The 19,330-nt window shown below is 47.1% G+C and overlaps 1 protein-coding gene across 1 annotated transcript in view; it reads left to right on the forward strand.

The window, feature by feature from the left end:
* Nucleotides 1–4,667, forward strand: part of TBC1D5 (TBC1 domain family member 5) — a 560,176-nt gene extending 555,509 nt beyond the window's left edge. The window contains exon 26 of the mRNA XM_074984496.1: nt 842–4,667. Coding sequence (XP_074840597.1) covers nt 842–1,147 — 306 coding nt within the window. The 3' untranslated portion in view covers nt 1,148–4,667. The remainder of the gene's footprint in view (nt 1–841) is intronic.
* The last annotated feature ends 14,663 nt before the right edge of the window (nt 4,668–19,330 follow it).

Here is a 19,330-nt window from a genome sequence, read left to right on the forward strand (position 1 = left end):
ACTATTGTCTAGCACATTACCAACTCTTCCACAGTTTACAGGGCTCTTAGAAAACTTTTAAGGGTAAATTACAGCTAAATAACAGCACAGAACACTGAGAGCCAAGACTGGTGGCTGAAAACAAACTTAATTGGACCATGGGGAAACAGATAAGATTTAGTCCAGCTAACTAAAATCATGCCAGATTATGGATGTTGCCAGATGAAGAGTGCCAGACTAGGGAGGTTCAACCTGTATAAACCAAAAGGTCTCATTACCCAATACAGAAAGTCACTATGATTCTGATTTCCAGAAATTGTTAGCACTAGAATATAACTAAGATCCTAAACTGAAACCACCTGGTTATGCAAAACTATAGGGAACTGCTGTAATGTGAGAGAGAGTTGTACTTTAGCATCAGTACAAGCTCCAGTACCTGATTATGTGTTTTTATTTTCAACTTTATATCTCATGCCAAGTAATGCAAAGAAAGTATTTTTAGCTATTGCTGTTTGGTTAGTTAATAAACCTAATCTTTCCCTCCTCTGCCCTTCTGCCACATTTGCAATCAATCAGATTCCTCTTGCTGTTTCTCCCCAAGACTGAAGGTTAAGATATTTGTATACTCTGAATTTAACTGTTTGTGCATCTCAAGACCCAAGGGTATTTGTCCAGTCAGTGTGCGGAGGATTATAATGACCACTCTGGCTTGGAGTTATGTCAGCTGTTGGCAGCAACTGTTTATTCTTTTTATGTCCAGTATCATGCTGATGGGCATAACTGAGAGTTTTAAATAAAAGATGTGATTTTTAGTTGTGCCACTTAGTCTAAGCTAAGTCATTTTCCTGCTATTGTCTCACAGGCAACAGCTGAAACAAGCAGGAATTCAGAGACCAGAAGCACTGATGACTACATCCTGGTTTCCAAAGAAGAAGAGGGAAGTAAAAGTGTTGTCTCTGAGCATGAGCAGTTACTTCATTTACACAAGGAAGCAGCAGCAAAGAATGAAACTCCGTCTTGTTCCTCTTTGGTCTTTTCTGACCCACTCATGGGCTCCATGTCATCCTCTTCTAGTAACCTGAGTTCGAGCACTGATGATGATGATGATGATGATAGCAATAATAGCAAGGATTCTGACTTCAGTATTGTCAGCCCCTTGGACATCTAAAGCCTTCACTATTGTCAGCCCCCCCTGGAGAGCTTGTGAGGTCACTTCCTAAACCTCAGCTGAAATAACTTTTGATTCCACAGGGCTGTATAACTGACTCAGAAGGTGCATAAAGGTAATTGACTTCAGCTTGTAAAAGCCTAACAATAGGTCCTAGCACAAATTTGGTACAGGCAATACATTGCAGCCCTCCAAAGAATGTAAACATTTGGTAATGATTTCCTTAACAGCAGCAGTAGTATCTGGCTTTATTGTGCAACTACTGCTGGCTGTAGGGTTATCTTAGTAGCTTCTAGAACTATACTACTGTTTACTTAGTTTCTCACCAGATAGAATAACCTGCGGCATATATTGAAATGGGTATGCAGAGGGCAGGAGACAAAACAACAATTTCTTCATTTACTTTTTCCAACATACCAGGTTAGGTTTATGCTGGCTGGGAAGGGAATTATTTCACTAGAGATTATGGGTAGAAAATAAGGGGATGCTAATCAAAGAGATGCAGAGCATCCTTCATATCACACACTGGTTCAGCAGCTGGTATCTATATTGTTGGAGTCTGATATCAGAAACTTCTGACTCAGAGAGAAACTGTGAAAGATAAGAGGAGCACTTGAGAGATAGGAAAACACCTAATTATATCTAAAATAACACCTTTAAAGCACCCAGAAATTCAAATCTCTACTAGTTAAAAGACGACTTACATTTCTAAGTGAGATAGCGTGAAGTTTGTGTGTTGGAACAGTGTTCCTTTGGAATCTGTTTCTGTAGACGTTTCAAGAACTGTACAGCCTCTTTTGTGCATAAGAATCGAGTGCGTTCATGCTGTCAGTGCTGTAGTTGTCCTTCATGACAATTCTGTTACAGTTTTAAGAAATAATTCCCGTTGAAATGTGACTTAGAGTTATCCCCATTTATTTGATTAGAACCATAGTCTCTTGCTCCCCAGAAGTCCCGAATTCCATCGGATATGAGATTCCTTTTCTTCTGTCAGAAGAATCTGTGTGGTGACTTCTATGCCTAAAAGAGATTCATAATTTAATGGAGAGATGGATGGGAATCTCAACAACAGAATCTTACTACTTTTGTCTACTATCTGTTTCACCTCTGAGGTCGAAGTATACCTCTTATCTCTAACTGTATATTGACTAATTTCATTTTCTCTAGGAAGAATTATAGTTTACTGAGTTTAGCATGTCTTGCTAGGGGAATTTAACTGTCTCAAAATATTAGATCTGAGCAGACTGAATTAAAACACTTCCAGCTAACACTTAACCAAGGAAGGAAGAAAAGATGCCAGAGGCACTCATAATTAAAAGCACTTTATATCACATTGATACTAACCATCTATTCTCTGTATGCAAAGATGATAAGATCTTCCCCATTGTCAGTCAAGAAAAAGGCAGTGATTTAGTGAGGTCAAGATTCTAATTAACTCTATAATTTATTTCTAATCTGAAAAGGAAATCTCACTCCCATGAAATATGCAGTGCATCTGCTAGTATGTGTATTTTTTTAAACTAATGATGTGATTCTTTTTGCATTCCATAATAATTCTTAAGCTTTTGGAAGTCACAAAAATAAATTATTAATGAATAGAAGCCTATTTGTTCAGCAGTTCTGAGGAAATATGCTTATAAAAAGAATGGCCCCTGAATTACTGTGTGTACAACAACAAAACCCCTCCATGTTTATATGTTTTTATTTTACAGGACACATACAGTTGCAAATGTTATGTTATTAATAAATGGTACATACTTGCAGGTTAATTAATAATTGTAACAAGTGAAATACAGTATTTCAAAGTAAGGTAATGTGGTATGATGGAGTTGTATCTTACAAGGTCTTATGTTAAAGACTGAAATAAAGAGATAATCATCACATAGTAGGGTAGCTGCAACAAACTTACACATTCAAAATCTACAAAATATTTTTCTATTATTATTTGTGCCTTGTAAAATGAAGAAATACTAGACTGTTATGAGCAAGTTTAGTGTTGTGTCTGTGATAGGTTGATGTACAGCAGTCAAGACAGCAGTTTGTTTTGCTGAAAGATCTTAAATGCATAATGTCTTTCAGAAGTTATGTTGGTTTAATTCTAGCCTGCTCACTTGTACACCTTCTCATAAAGACAGTTCAGGATTTAGCTTGTGTGCATCTTATATTGTATCCCTGAGCTTGTGTGAACATCAGAGTATTAAACAGTTGTTAATTTAATTCCTGCGAGCTTTTCTAGCCTTACCCCTTCAGCTAGAGTCACTGCTGATTGTGACACAAAGGTGAATCTGCCGAGGAAGTGCACATTTAAAAATGGAGAAAGCGTTATGGAGACCCAGAGAAATAAGAAATACTGTATATCATAAAGAAGAACCTGCAGACATGCCAGCATTGTGGCAGAGGAAAAACATAAGATTTATGATTTTTTTAAGCATCCTTTTCTTTTCTGTCCATTTACTCCAGGGATCACATTGTCATTCTCTTGAACGGTCTCAGTGCCATAAAAGAATGTGATTTGTACAGTTCTCTTATTTTTTAAAATGGCTGGTTATGTCATTAATATCACATTTTTAAGCAAAGCTAAAAGTATCATTTTTTAACTCACAAGTCTATAATAGTGAATCTCTTGGCTTGAAAGTCTACAGTACCATGGGATTTGAAGAAATCCTTTGCAGTAGAGAGACATTTATACAAATGAGATTTGAGTGAATCCCATTAGATGAATCTACTTTCATGTTATACCTTGTCCTTTCACATTCCAAATACCGTTTGTGGCTGCTTTTTGATCATACGGCAGATGTCATTAGACTTTTATAACTTAAGCCGAACAGCTATAGTTTGGAGAAAATGACAGATAATCACCCTATCTTGCCTTATGTTACAAATGTACCAAGGAAGAAATTACAATGTTAAAATACAGGATTATTCTTTCTTCCAAAGATGACATGCTCATAATGTTCATGGATAACAGTAATCAAATAGAAAATAATATGCATTGTAAATTACAGATAAGTACGAATGTAGGACTTTAAAAATATACCTGGGCCTTTTTGAGGCTTATTGTACTGTATCTCATGTCTGTATCATATGACTGTTTCAAGTCTTGTGCATGTAATGTCAGTCATACCTTAATGCAGAAGGGCAGTCACCATATTTTGACTGGCTATTCAGTTAGTTGTGGAAATTTGTATCTTCACTCTGAAAGAATCTCTAACCTGCTTTATTAAAGAAAGAACTAACAAGTGCAAATTCTTTGGGGGTCTGTGGTTTAATTCTCTTCACCACCACTAACACCATCAAAAAGGTGGGAGGAATCTGGATAAAATTTTTGTAGCTATGCTGTCCCAAAGTAGCTATTTACAGCTGCTTGAAAATACTATCTAGCTCTTGAATAACACTTTTCGTCAGTGTATCGGAGCACTTCCATTGCTTACATAGAACTGACATATCATTCATTATTGTTATTTTCTTGTAATTACGTACGAGATAGAAAATAAAAGTGGTTATGTTGTATTTCATTAAAATGCCACTTTAGAATTTGTTTGCTGTTTCATGAAACTGATAGTTTGCTATATTTACTGCATTGAAAGTAAAGGGCCAGAATTTAAGATAGTGAAAATCAGTCATTCCATTAAATTAATTGTAAATAGTTTAATTGTCCAAAAGGGACCATTGTAACCAGCTAATGTGACCTCTGGTATAAAACAGGCCACAGAACTTCCCCTGCATCATCTCTTTTAGAAAAACATCCAGTCTTCATTTAAAAATGGCCAGTGTTGTAGAAGTTGCCATGCTATAGAGTCTATCGCTATAAGGCAAGTACTCTGATCCTTCCGTCATTCTCGTGGCTTTTCTATGGACCTCTCGAATTTAGCAACATCCTCCTTCAACAGGATGCACCACTCCAGCAGCAAGCACATCAGTGCCAAATACAGAGGTAAAATAACCTCTTTATCCACACACAAGATTCCCCTGTTCTTGCACCCAGCATTACATTCCTACTTTGGCCTCACATGGGGAGTTTGTTTTGTTGATTATGCACCATGATTCCAAGATCTTTTTTCATAATCTTTGCTTCTCAGGACAGAATCCTTCATCCTGTCTATATGGCCTACATGCTTTGTTGCTGGATGGGTATATTTAAACATAGCCACATTGAAATGAACAGTTTGCTTGAGCCCAGTTTATCAAGCAGTCCAGCTCACTGTGTGTCAGGGACCCACCCTCTTCATCATTTTCCACAACCCCAATTTTTGCGTCATCTGCAAACTTTAGAAATTGTGAATGTATGTTCCCTAATGTTAAATAGTGGGGGCAAGAATCCCTGTGGAACCCACTAGAAACACACCCACTGGAGGATGATTTCAGCTTCCTACCAAATAATATCAGCTTACTCCTTCCAAAGTCCAAGTATTTGTACATTTTCTTCTCAGCCCACTTCAGTAACATCTATTTTGCGTTTGACAGGTTTCAGAGGGCTAGCTATGCTAATCTGTTTCAGCAAAGCCAACAGGAAGTTCAGTGGCACTTTCAAGACTAACAAATGTTTCATATTCATAAATGTTATCCATTGTTCTGAAACCTCTGCTATTTTCATGCTGAGATAATGCTAACTTAAGCAAGCAAAATTATTAAATTCAGTTTATATATTTAGGATCTGATCCTGCATTGTGCTGTTCTACTTGATATCCAAGCTGTGAAACCAAGAAGTCATCCTGGGGCACCTTATAAACTAACAGGTATTTTGGAGCATAAGCTTTGGTCAGATGAAGCAGGTCTTTGCCCACCAAAGCTTATGCTCCAAAATATCTCAGTCTATAAGGTACCACAGGACTTCTGGTTCTTCTTGATGATACAGACTAACACGGCTACCTCTCTGATAAGCTGTGAAACATCACTTAGCGCTCATCTACTCTCGGGCACACTGGGGCTGTTTAAATACAGGCAGAGACACCTTAACTTGGTCGGTTTCTTGGTTTTTGAATGACAGACCATTAGTGCTACTTCAGCTTTTGAATGCTCTGTGGCTGCCTTAAGTCAAAACCTATGATACTAATTAGACACAATAAGGTACATTTGATAAATGCACTTGGATGTGGCTGTGCTGGTCTTCAGGCTATCTCAATCTGTGCTGTTCTTCAAAGAATGGTTGGGAGAATTGCTGCTTGTTGCTTCCTGTGGTGTTGAGTCTGTAACACTGCCAGTACGGTAGCTACCTAATTTTAGAGATGGAAGAATGTGGAAGATCACCAAAGAAATAACAATTTGAAATGTGTTTGTCAGCTGCTTGCTGATGCCTGCTTACAATATTATTTTTTGTAACTGCTAATAAGGGGCATTAGCCATAAAGAAAGACTTGTTTGCTTTCAAGGATTTACAGTCTAGTTTGAGTGCACAACCTACAGATGGCAAACCAATGGAAAGGCTGCAAGGTCCTCGGAGCAGGGATCATCTTTGTGTACTGTGTACACAGTGCCTAAGAAAATAGGGACCTGATCCTTGACTGGGGGGCTACCACAATACATATAATATACACTCATAACATCCCATGGTAGACTTGTCATTACAAACAATGACCTAGATTTAATCCGTGACGCAACTCTGTTTAAAGCAATGGAATTACTCCAAGGGAGATTTTGGTCCATTGCCACCAAGAGAAGTAGTACAATTCAAGAGGTATGGCAGTGTGGATAAAGACCAAATACAGAGCAGAACAATAATGGCCCAGGAATTTATAAATTGTACTTACCTTATACCCAAACACAAAAGATTGAGAGTGTCTTCTAGCGCACCCATCTCTGTATCATGTATGTGTTTTGCATGTAGTAGGCAAAGTGCATTTATTTCTGCAAATCTCTCTTCATTTACAAATTGCCAAGTGCTAGCTGATGCTGAGAGGCCGGGTGGATGGAAAAATATACCAACAGCAGAGAGAAAACACACGAGTTTCAGTTCCCTTGCACTGCGAGAACTTCAAATGAATCCCCCCATTAATTCAGCACCTTCACTGATTTTCATGGAGTACAAACAACCGCACAAGCACCAAAGAATTAAGGAGAGTCGACAGGTGAACAAGCACTAACAGTCCTAGAGCTGGTCTGGGGGAAATTGGAACGTTGTCACAGGTTCTGCCTCTCACTCTAATCATTTCTCTACATGCAGAGTCTGCTCTCAGATATCAACCTTAGCAACAACACACCATGATTATGGCTCTTTCCAAAGTGGGGTTTTCATTCAGGCTTTTAATTGCTAGGAATTATTCAGAGACCCTGATTACATGTCAGTATCTGAAGTACTATAACTGGATTAGGCCTAACCTATCACACCCTCCTGCTATCAGATCAAGATTTGTTCTTGTCTGAGTCAGCTCACCCGCTTGGGCTAACTCCGCATGGGCTTTCTCAAGTGAAGCTGTTTTCAGCAGGGGGTAGCTGCTTTATTTAAGCCTTAACCTAATGTAACCGGGATTCTTGCAAATTTTTCCCTCAGTCTGTGCAAGCAATGCAGTCTCTTTCCCACCTCTGTCTTTAACTCCATTAACAAGACTTCCTGCCTCTTACATCTGAGTCTCAGCACTAACGGCCTCCAGTCTCGCCTCTGGAATAGCTCTATTGGAACCACCTGTGGCCTCCCAGTTTTCTGCAGTGGTGTGATTTCTGCTCTCCATTCTCTGCTGCCCTCTTAGGTTCCACTCTTTGTCAGGTGCAGCAGGCAGGGCTAGTCAGTGAGCCAGCCACCTCCAGGCCTCTGAAGAATGGCATCCCTTATATCATGGTGGCAGTGTATAGATCAGTAATAGATTTCCAGGAGAATGGATGGTTGGCACTGTGTTGATTTTCCCCATTAAAAAGTAATCCACTCAATAGGACACCGGAAGAGATACATGAGCTCTCAGACCAGCCCTAGATTTTTTGGTTGAGTACAGGAAATTTCAGGCAGGCAGGCACTAACAGCCAAATTTTCAAAGGGACCATTTAAAATGCTGGCTAATTCAGGCATGCCAGGAGATACTTGGGCACAGTGTGTGCGCACAGTTTCTATGAACCCAAGGCTCTGGGCTGGGGCCAAAAAATGAGGGACCCAGCACATGGAAATGGTCTGCAGGGGAGCCGGTAGAGATGGAGGGTGCAGGATCTTGGCAGTAAGTAGGGTGCAGGAGTAGGATGGGGGTTGAGGTTGGGGAGGGAAGACGGGTGCAGGAAGGGACAGAGGCTTGGGGTGCCTACCTGGCACAGCCACTGGGGGAGGCAGAGGCAGCTCTGCATCACTCTGCTTGCAGGTACTGTCCCCTGCCACCCCCATTGGTCCTGATTCCCTGCCGGTGGGAATGATGGGGATTGGAACCTGCAAGCGAGCACTTCCCTGTCTTGGTGTTCCCCGCAGCCAGGTGGGAGGGGAAGCAGCAGCACACTGAGTCACTTCCTCCCCCGTGCAAGGCAGAGCCCATAGGCTGGATTCGGCCTGTGTCTCACCTTGATCTGGACTGCGAGGCTTGGGGCTCCCTCCCCCAAGCAGTAGAGGGCCACTGCTAGTGTTCCACTAATGTGGGAGGCAGGGGAGCCCCGAGCATCACTGGCTGGATCAAATAAGCCATGGTCTGAGTCTGGCCTGCAGGCTGTAGGCTCTCCGTCCTGTCCACATGGATCTGGATTTGTTCCATGTTATCAGTTAGCAGCTATTCCTCCCATGGTCAGAATGAGGGTCCACTCTGTCACCCCACAGGCAACCGCAGCTGCATTTCTTTGCTACAGGTGAATACTGGACAGTCGTGAAGCAGCTTCATGGACATCTTTACGAAAGCGTGCACCCTGGCTCAGGCTTCCTCAGGAAAGGCACCTGTGGGGCCAGCAGTGTTAGTCATCCATAGCCACTGCATCTTTCATACCTCCTGTTTGACTATAATCAGTCATCAGTCATGTGGTGGAGTACACATATGCACCAGCGCTCATAGACGACATGGTAGTTACTTACTAGAAAGCCTTTGAGATGTTGATTTCCTCTGTTCTCTCCACTACCCTCTCTCTTCAGATCCTCTCTCTCTCTCTCCCTTCTGCTTCAGATCCTCCCTGCTTTGGGGTAATAGAAGGAACTAGAGAGATACTGGTCGAAACTGTCTTTAATGCTTTTGGTTTGGAGCACAAGGAGGACAATTGCTCATACACAGACCACCATACTCTACTTGCTGCAGCTCCAGTCTCAGGTAGCTGAAACATACGTGTACCCCACACATGGAACACAAATAGGAACCACACATCTCAAAATATCTTCAGGTAGAGATGTCCATCTGGGTGCAATATTCAGTAATATCAGAAATGTAGTATTTTGTCATGTAAGCAATTAGACGAGGTTAAAGAAGTAAGTTTTAAAGGTTCAGTTGTGCCATTTTTCTCATATTTCATCCCCTATTTTGCAAGTAGTCCTGTTGCCATCAAAGGAACTGTTCATGAAGTGGGGATGTTATTCTGTGTGACTGCTATGCCACTATTTATTCCACTTGTTGGATTACTGTTTCCTTGCTCTCCTGCCTGACTGCTTGAATTTTTCCTCATTTGAAACTTATAAATTCCTTAAGACAAAACCTGTCTTCTTGGTAAAAGTTCGTACATCACCTAACACCATGGGACTCTGGCCTAAGTGCTACCACAATGCATACAGAGAGAGAGAGAATGAGTTTGGGGATCTAAGTTATGTGAAGAGTCCTGCCTTTTGGTTGTGTGCCTCAGGCTGATAAATTTAGCATTACCTCGTGAAAACATGAATAAAATTGTGATTAATGATTTGCATGTTTACTGAACAGCGAAGAAGTTGGGTTGAGGGGACATCTCACTAAGGGCTCACTTTCTCAGTTCTTTTTATCTGCAGAGCAGGCAGTGCCTATTGTGTCAAAGGTCTGGCAGGGTTTGACTTATATGGAATATAGCCCACAAGAGGGTGAGCTGTTTACAGTCTCCTGAACAAATTAATTCTTAGTCACTGTGATCAAAGCTAATTTCTCAACTGAAGCTCTTTGTGCCTGGAGCACAGTCACTGACCTAGCCAGCATGCTTCTTATTTTGCTACATTTTTAAATCATGCTTAAGTCCAATAGAGGGTTTTTGCGACAGGTGGTATCCATATTCTGTCCACTTACCCAGCTTCTGATAAGCTTGCCAATGAGCTTTATTACTCACTGCATTTTTTCCAGCCACACATGCCTTGTCATTTTGATTCCACACTATAAATGGTTACTATTTGTGGGCAGCAGTACAACATGCTGAAGTCATTGGAAGGTGATCTCTGTCACATGATGGCAACATGCCCATTTGAAATGCCAATTCCGGCTGTGTGACTGGAACCAAGAAGTAAAGGCCAGTCTTTAACTAGCCCACCAGTGTGTCACCCCCAACTTATTGTTCACCCATGCAAACAGAAGCAGCAGCTGGGAAACTGAAGATGTCTGTTTAGACTGTGCTTGAAACTGGACAGAGATGCAAGGCTGGAGAAAGGGAGATGTTGTTATTAGACCAGGAGCCTGATTGAAATGGCAGGTCAATGACCTGGGAGACTGCCCAGATGTGCAATGAGACAGAAAAGGCCATGTTTGAGCCAAGAGAGCTGACTGCAGAGAGCTGGAGAGATGCAAGCTCTGACTTAGACACACTGAGGAAAACAATTAGGACTCCAAACCTCCACTCCAGGAGAGGATTGAGCGCCAACCTTTCCCACTAGGCCCTCTCCTCAGAAACAATGGCTTGGCCAGGACCACCAGAGACTCACTCCACCTGAAAAGGTGCTGTGTCACCTTCCTCCACAAGAACCTCACATCAGTGCACCAACCCCATCAACCAGCTAAAACCTCTGAGGAGCTTCTGGGCTGACCCTTTTTTATTTCTGGACTCCGCATTCAGGATTTGGATTATTGGCGGGCGGGGGGGGAGCAAATGCTCAGTTATCGCTCTGACACATTAATCATTCAGGTCTTTGTTACCTTTAATTGCTCTGTCTTTTGTAGTGCTGGGCAAAGTGAAAAACTGCCGCTACTATTCAAATGGCAAATACAGGTTGGCCAAAAACAGTCTGAGTTTTCATTTGCAAACTGCTGGCCTGTTTTGTTGAGATTTTTGACAAAATCAGATGTTCCTTCTGTTTTCCTGAAAAATGCTCTGTGGAGAAAGGAAACATTTTCCAAACAGCTCCAGTCAGTTCCTTTTGTCCCTTGTTGCTGCCTTTGCCCTTTCTTTGTTTGAATCCTATCTTTCTTGAATAAACTGTTCACTTCTCCTTATCATCTATTGGTCCTTGATTCCCTGTAAATATAATTCTTCATATCCTTGAGGGCTGCATATGAATTTATTCACCCAGCCACTAGGTGGAACCTCACACACACTAAGAATCTGGTTTACCATCAGCAACTATCGAACTCCAGAGGCTGTGCCTGCTAGCAGCCCAGAGTACAAGGAACAGCTGTTGGTCCTAAAGTCGGGGAAAGAGCCACCGCAGGCAATAATAAGTGAATTCTGTTACTCCGGTGGGAGGGGGGCTAGGTTATAGTGCAGCTGCAAAGATACTCTGGGGAGGCTAGGTTATAGTACGGCTGCAATCACAACAGGGCCTCCATTGTGTTGGGTACTACAAAAAATCCCAAAGAGAAGCACTCCCTACTTATAACTTAAAAAGGCATGGATCATACCAAGAGGGAAAAGTGGACTACATCAAACAAGCAAAGCATTCAGGATGATAACAAGCAACAGGACACAGGACAAGAGCAAGGCTAACAATCAACGCATGCAATTTTTATGATCACTAGTTATATAGGGATTGGTTCTCTAGAGGAGCTATTTTCTGAAAGGTAATTTGCTTGTTCAAAATGCAGACAGGATACAGGGACAACAGCCAGACTCTCCCCAGCCAAGCTTCTGGACTAGTGCTGCCCTGGTGAAAGAGCCATCTTTTCTCATTGTCAGGTTCCTGTCCCCCATCTGCTCATATCCACACACTACCTGATGGTGGTCCCAGAAGATGACAAATTATCATCCGTTGGGAACAACAGCTTGTTTTACATTTTACAGAACATACAAGAAAAAGGTTTCCTGCACCAAGGAGCTTCTGGGGATAGCTGGGGAAGGCCTTGAGCCAGGGATCTGCTTTTGGGCATATTGTCTGGTTGCCTTCCCGCCACTACAGCCTATTCCAGCCAGCCAACTGAAGTAGCTTATTTGGAATCCTTTCAAAGACACTCCATGACCAGAGTATTAACACATTCAATATGCATTAGATGTGCCTATGGACTGCAGATGCACCCTAAGAGTTGAAGATCAGATGGGGAGCCTAGTAAGGGAGATATATCCCTTTAAGCTAAAACTGCACAGAAAGAAGCACCTGAGTCTTGCAAGGCTGTAGCCCTGCTGGAAATCCTTGATCACTTGTATCATACTGATTTTATCAATTATCTTCATGGGTCAGATTGCAGCCCTGCTGACTTGCATGCACAGCAGTCCTGCACACATTGAGCAGCCCTCTCTGTGAGGGTTAAGCACTGTGGTGATGAAGGGAACAAAAAATATGGAACCAGAGAGGGGATATGCTAGGGGGCAGCTCTAGAGAAATTTTTCCCCTGTTAATCCTACAGTCCTTAATCATAGGAAGTACCTCAGGCTCAGACTGTACCTCTGCCTTTTGCACGTAGCTGCTTCTCTGGGGTCAGGGTGGGAGGGGAGGGGAGAGGAGATGAGAGACTCACGCTGCACAAATCCATTACAGCTGCCTTCCCAGGGGAGCCATGAGGGGCCAGATTTGGCGGGGGCGGGATGGGAGGATGATGCTGGGCTTTCATGCTGAGATGGTCCTGATCTCCTGTGGAAGCTACCAGGCAGGGTCCCAACCTTCCACACAGAGGTAAATCTTTTCCTCCCTCTCCCACCTCCCCTGGCCCCAAATCACAACCAAGCCATTCAAGAGACTCTCTGTACCCTTTGGGTTGTCTAACATTCACTTCATTGCCCTTCTCCGGTGCCTAAAAAGTCCAGCTTTCCTAGAAAAGCAGCTGGAGACCAAAAATTCAGTCTCTAAGGATTTTCAGGACAGACTGCACTGTATCGAAGTCCCACATTCAAGTCCCAAACGAAATGATTTTAATGAAGTAACAGGTTTATAAAGTCTTATAATGAAAAATCAGTATTTAATTTTTCCAACACAACCTGGCTATTTTATAATCCACATGCATTCTCACCTCTTAAACATAAACATAAATAAAATCTGAACAGTTACATCTGCACAGAAACACGGTGAAGAAACTAAGAGTTCCCCAGCATTCATCTGCGTCTTGGGAGTCTGATCGCCTCTGTACCATCTGCTGAGTCAAAAGCAATATGCTTCCCTCCACTGGCTCCTAGGAATCCTCAGCTGGAATCCACACAGGCTCTTTCTCTTGGTCTGCTGAAATCAGGGGTGGGCAGCCAGCTGATTCACCAGCCGCTCCCTTAGGTGTAGATTTAAAACAATCCCTGGTACAGGGAAGATACAAAATGCAGACTAGCAAAACAGCAACGACTCTTTCTCACCGTTAATTTTGGTGAACCGCATGACCTGAGACAATTTGTTTGGCTAAAATAAAGCAACCCGCACAGCATATAATTTCAACAGAGGAAATTAGTTTCTGTCCCAATTTCGCCTCTCTATAACGAACATTGCCGATGTGTCCCTGTTGGAGGGTTAGCACTAGCCCTAACCGGCTGTATGATGCTGTGCGGTTAAGGACAGCAACCTGCTTTCTGCTCCTGGCTCAGCTTCTCCTGGCCCCTATGGTGCATGTTTAAAGAAAATGACAGGCTATTTTAAAGCACTAGCCCCTGACTGCCTGCCACCCCCCCGGGGCCTGATCCCAGCAGCAACAGGGCAGCCTTTGGAGCAGACCCAAAACTCCACACCCAGTTCCAGAAGCTTCTGGCTGTGGAGTGCTAAATCTGCCTAGCAACAATGACCCAGGCACAACACACCTCCCCTCTGTGTCAGAGCTATCTCCCTGTTAAGCACCTGGGTCTCAGCCCTAGGAAGAAATGCCTCACAGACCTTTCTCGCCTACAGGGTTCTTTCCACCTGAGACTGGCCACGGACTAGGAATCTAACAGTTCATGTCATGTAGAACCAGTTATTTTTTTGGAGGCTCTGTTTATTTGCTGGTAAACAAAGTGTTAATTCCACAGCTGCCCCAGGCACAGCAGCAAGGCCCAGCTTCAGGGCTGAAGGCCATGTCAGGTTCCCCCGTGGTATCCTGGATACTGCCCAGAGAGCCAGCTAAGTACTGGACGAGAGAAAGCGGCATTAGGTGGTACCATACGGACCACACCGCAAGGTGAGGGTCTTGAGCTTGTTTGTATTTTCCTTTTGTCATAACCTTCCAACTGAAAACTTGCAGAAGGAGCCAGTCTGACAGTCCTCTTAAGTCAGTTCTTCCTCCTCCAACAGCCCCCACCCGCCTAGCATCCTGTTAGACACAGCAGTGGTTCAACACGCAGGGGAGTACAGTGCTCGCTTGAGTTCTGTTCCCACGCACCCTTGCATAACTCAAATTTCACATAAGTCGGGGGCCAGCTTTTTTCCCCAGCAGAGCATTCTGCAGCCAGGGTGGCAGCAGGAGCACCTGGAGCGCCTTTTGAAAGGTAAGTCCTGGGGGTTGCGGGGGGGGCAGTTGGGGGAGGGTTGAGCCTGGTGGTGGGTTGGGGGCTGTGGGAGGGGGATGGGGGGTTAAGTTTGGGGTGGGTTAGGTTTGTTGGGGGGGGGGTAGGGCAGAGATGAGCCAGGGCCATGCAGCCCTGTGGCGGGGTGGATGATCTGGGGAAGCGTGAGGGGGTTGTTGAACACTGGGGCCTCAAGGTGTTGAACAAGGGCCATGGTGGGGGGGTTGAATGGGGGCCATGGGCAGCATTGAACTGGGACCACGTGGGGCTGGGGGATTTGAGCCAGGGCGGGGTGTGGGGAGGCTGTTGAGTTGCACTTAACTCACATGACTCAGAATCATGCATTTTGAGGGATTACTGTACTGTGTTACTTTCCAAGTGGCTTAAGCAAGGGAGGAGGACTGCCTCTACACCAATTCCAGTACAGCCCTTCGTACCACAGCAGTTTGTACTGGAGTCAAGTGGAAGTTTCTGCTGCTTTGTCAGAAGTGAAAAGCTTTCAAAAGAACTTTCCTTATGTCAGGGTTCAGCCTTGAAAATGGACCCATTTGCATTGTGCACAAAAGGGTTGTAATTTAGGAAAGTGCTATAGCAGCACGGAATTGCTAGCGCAGGAGAAGGGTAGATGTAAATTAGCCTTGTTTGTCACATTCCACATATCTTGCGAGCTTTAACACTAAATAAAAATGAAAAGCAATTGCACTTGAAGTGTACCATATGGTGTGCCATTAAGCGTACTAGTATTAGTCACTTTAATATGCCTGCTCCAGAGTTTGCTTTTTCTGAAATGTAAATTTTGCATCAATTCCAGTAAGAGCCCCTTGTAGTTTGGCTTTTTGCCTTTCTTTAAAAACGATTACTCTTTATTACTCATTGCACCTTAATGTCGCTTTCTAGACTGCAGTCTTCATCCCTTCCATCTTGTGGCAGACACTATACAAACATAGCAAGGGCCCCACAAAAGCTTAAGGTCGAAGGGTGCATCTACACTAGAAAGTACATTCGAAATTAGGATCGGAAGACCGAGTTCTTTTGAAGGAAGCCGCAGAGCGTCTACGCTGACACGGCGTGCTTTTGAAATGAACTTCGAAAGAACTCTCCCGTTCTTTCGGTGTTGGTCCTCCGCTCCCGGGATGGGAAAGCGCCTCTGTCGAAAGACAGTTTCAAAAGAGAGCAAGTGTAGACGGTCCACAACCTGCTCTTTTGAAAGAGCGGGTCCTCCATGGCCGCTCACAGCTGGCAGGTGGCAGCGCCGCTCACAGCACAAGTGGATCTCTCTGGCTCCAGCATCCAGCTGCCTCTTAGCACACAGGCTGCCAGAAGCCCGCAGGCAGGAAGCTGAGAGCGTGCAGGCAGCAGGGAGCCCACGCTGCCACCCGCACAGCTCCCAGCCGCGACGCCCTGGGGGAAGCCGCAGCACCTCCAGCACCATGGCCAGCAGCCAGGACCCCCACCCATCCCAGGGGCCATCCAGGGACCGGGGGGAGTCCTCCCAGGAGAGGAGCCAGCCCTCACAAACGTCAGGCCCCCTCCTGGACAGAGGCCAGGCTGCAGGACCCCCTCGCCCTGTGGGAAGACGAGGAGGTCCTGCAGCAGACAGGTGCCCACCGCTGAAAGGCACCCGCTTTCTAGTGCCTGGTCAAGGGCCTCACCGGCCAGGGTCACCCCACCCGGACCCCAGACCAGGTGAGGTCCAAGGTCAAGGAGCTTTGGCAGGAGAACTGTCAGGCTCGGGACGCAGCTGGGCAATCGGGGCAGCTCCCACCAGCTGTCCCTACTACCAAGAACTGCACCACCTCCTTGGGCCCAAGAAGGCAGGACCACCAGCCACGTACGTTGACACCACCAACCCCCCGACTGAGCTGGAGGAGACGGGGACAGGGACCAAGGGGGAGGACTGGCCTAGACCACCGGCCACCCGCAGGCGCCCCCAAAGGATCCAGGACACCAGCGATGATGAGGGCTGAGCGAGAGGGCCCTCATCATCGATGTCCCCTCGGGCCCATCTAGCCCGGCCCCCTCCCACCAAGGGACCCACAGGTACATGCCATGCAAGCTGGTGGACATGGGGTCGGGAGAGGGGGCACGCAGTCCCGCCCAGGGTGGCCGCAGCCCACCCGCAGGGCCATCACCCCCAGGGCACGGGCAGGCCAGAAGGCCCCACCACTCTGGCAGCACAGGGCTGACGTGTGGCACCCAGCACCATGCGGGCTGGACAGTACCACTGGCTGCTGGGCTGCAGAGGGAGCCAGAGGAGAGCCAGAGCTCCCACAACCAGACCGGGAACCCTGGATGTGGTCCCTGAAGGACCATCGGGATGGGGTGGGCAGGACGGCGGGGGGGGGTGTTCAGGGAGTCCCTCAACGGGATGAATGGCCCATTCCTCTCCTCTTTTGTCTCCACAGCTCCAGCAGCCGGGCCAGCCCCGCGATGGGCGCAGGGAGCCCCACCACCGAGGGCGAGGGGGAGTGGCCCAGGCTTCGGACAGGGCCAGCACAGGGCCATCTCCGGTCACTCCATGAGCGCCACCAGGCTGGGGAGGAGGAGGCAGGGGACACAGCCCACACGGCTGCCCTGAGGGAGCTGACGGGCGTTGTGTGGGAGTGGCTTGCCGTGGAGTGGCAGGAATGGGACTAGGTGGGGTCCAACTTGGACACCCTCACCCAGGCTGTGGTCAGCCACCTGGACTCTGCCGCCACTCCATTGTGGGTCATTCACACACCCACACCCCCTGTTGCCCCTCCACCATCCCCCACGCCCCCCTCACCAATGCATCCTCTCCTCCCTCCCAGTAGTTCCCCCCACCCCAATCCCCCATCCCCCTGCCCCTCCCCACAACACCTCCACCCCCAAGGAGGCCGACTTGGAGGCCCTGATCCCTCCCCTCCGGCCAGACTCATACTCCTGGTCCACAGCCTGCTGGCCAGGTGGAGGCCGAGCCCCCGCCCCTTCCCCCCGGGGCCAAGCCCAGTGCAGGTGCGGGGACTGCACCCCTACCTCCCTGTAGCACCGGCCCCAGCCCCAACGGGGCCCCCTGGACCCGAGGAGGAAGGGGTGGGCACGGGCGATGGGGCTTCCAGCCTTCAAGCCCCCTGGAGGGGAGAAGACTCCCCCTCCAGCCACCCTTCCCGCTCCCATGTATGCAGTTCTCCTCATTCACCTTCGTCACTCCCATGTAAATAGTTCTCCCCACACCTATATATAGTTCTCCCCATTCACCCTCCCCCGACATGGATATGCAGTTCCCCCCCGAACAATGAGGGGCACAGATTTTTGTTATAGTAAATGTTTATTTTTATGGTTTACCCTGTGTTCCCCGTGCATGGGTGCTGGTGTGTGTGTGTGCGCGCGCGCGCGCGGGCGAGTGTGTGTACAGTGTACGGGTGGGGGGGGGTGTGCGGGAGGGGGGTCACCTTGGCCCCTGCTCAAAGGCCTGGCACAGGGCCTCCCTTACACACATTCCATCCTGCTGGACCTGGTGGCACAGGGCGGCAGGGGACTGTTCGTACCCATGCCCCCCCTCGGTGGCCCACCTCTGCATATAGGGCTCGTGTTTCACCTCCACCAGGTTATGGAGGGTGCAGCAGCCCCCAACCATGTGGGGGAGGCCCACTTCCAGCCTGGTGTAGAGGCATCTAAAACGCCCCTAGAGGTGGCTGAACGCCCGCTCAACGGTGTTCCGGGCACGGGTCAGCCGCTCGTTAAAAAGGGCCTGGATCGGCTGGGTGTGCCCTGTGTACGGCCGCATCAGCCAGGCCTGCAGGGGGTACGCTGTGTCTGCCACGATGCAGAGCAGCATCGTCGTGTCCCTTCGGCCACATGACATCCCAGCCCTGAGTTCCAGAAGACCCTCAAGTTGTGGGCACGGCCGGACCAGCCCACGTAGATGCCCTGGAACTGGCTGTTGGTGTTGACCAGGGCCTGCCGGACCACTGAGTGGTAGCCCTTGCGATTGATGTAGGCCCCGCGACTGTGCTCTGTGGCCCGGATGGCAATGTGGGTGCCATCCAGGGCCCCGAAGCAGTTGGGGAAGCCCAGCTCCTGGAATCCCTATATGTCGTCCAGGTCCCCGACGTACACTAGCTGCCTCAGGAGCACCTTGTTGATTGCCTGGATGACCTGCAGGGCACAGGGCGTCGCGCTCCTGAGCATGGGGTGGGGTGCAGCTTGCCCGCCTGTGCCTGTCCCCACCCACCACTCCTGGGCCCAGGGTGCCTGCCCGTTACCGTCCCCATCCCCGCCCCTGGCCCTGGCTGCCCACCCTTCTCCCAATGGTGCCCATCGCCAGGCTGCTCCCCCTCCCACCACAAGCAGTCTAGGTGTGAGCTGGACACAGCTTACCTCAATGAGGATGGCCCTGACAGTGGTTTTACCCACCCCGAACTGGTGGCCGACGGATCAGTAACTGTCCGGGGTGGCCAGCTTCCATAGGGCAATGGCCACCCTTTTGTGCAGGGGGGGGGGGGGCGCCAGCCTCACGTGTGTGTCCTGGTGCTGGAGGACTGGGCGAGCCAGTGGCACAGCTCACAGA

Source organism: Carettochelys insculpta, chromosome 2 (genome assembly GCF_033958435.1).
Source record: "Carettochelys insculpta isolate YL-2023 chromosome 2, ASM3395843v1, whole genome shotgun sequence".
Classification (NCBI taxonomy): domain Eukaryota; kingdom Metazoa; phylum Chordata; order Testudines; family Carettochelyidae; genus Carettochelys; species Carettochelys insculpta.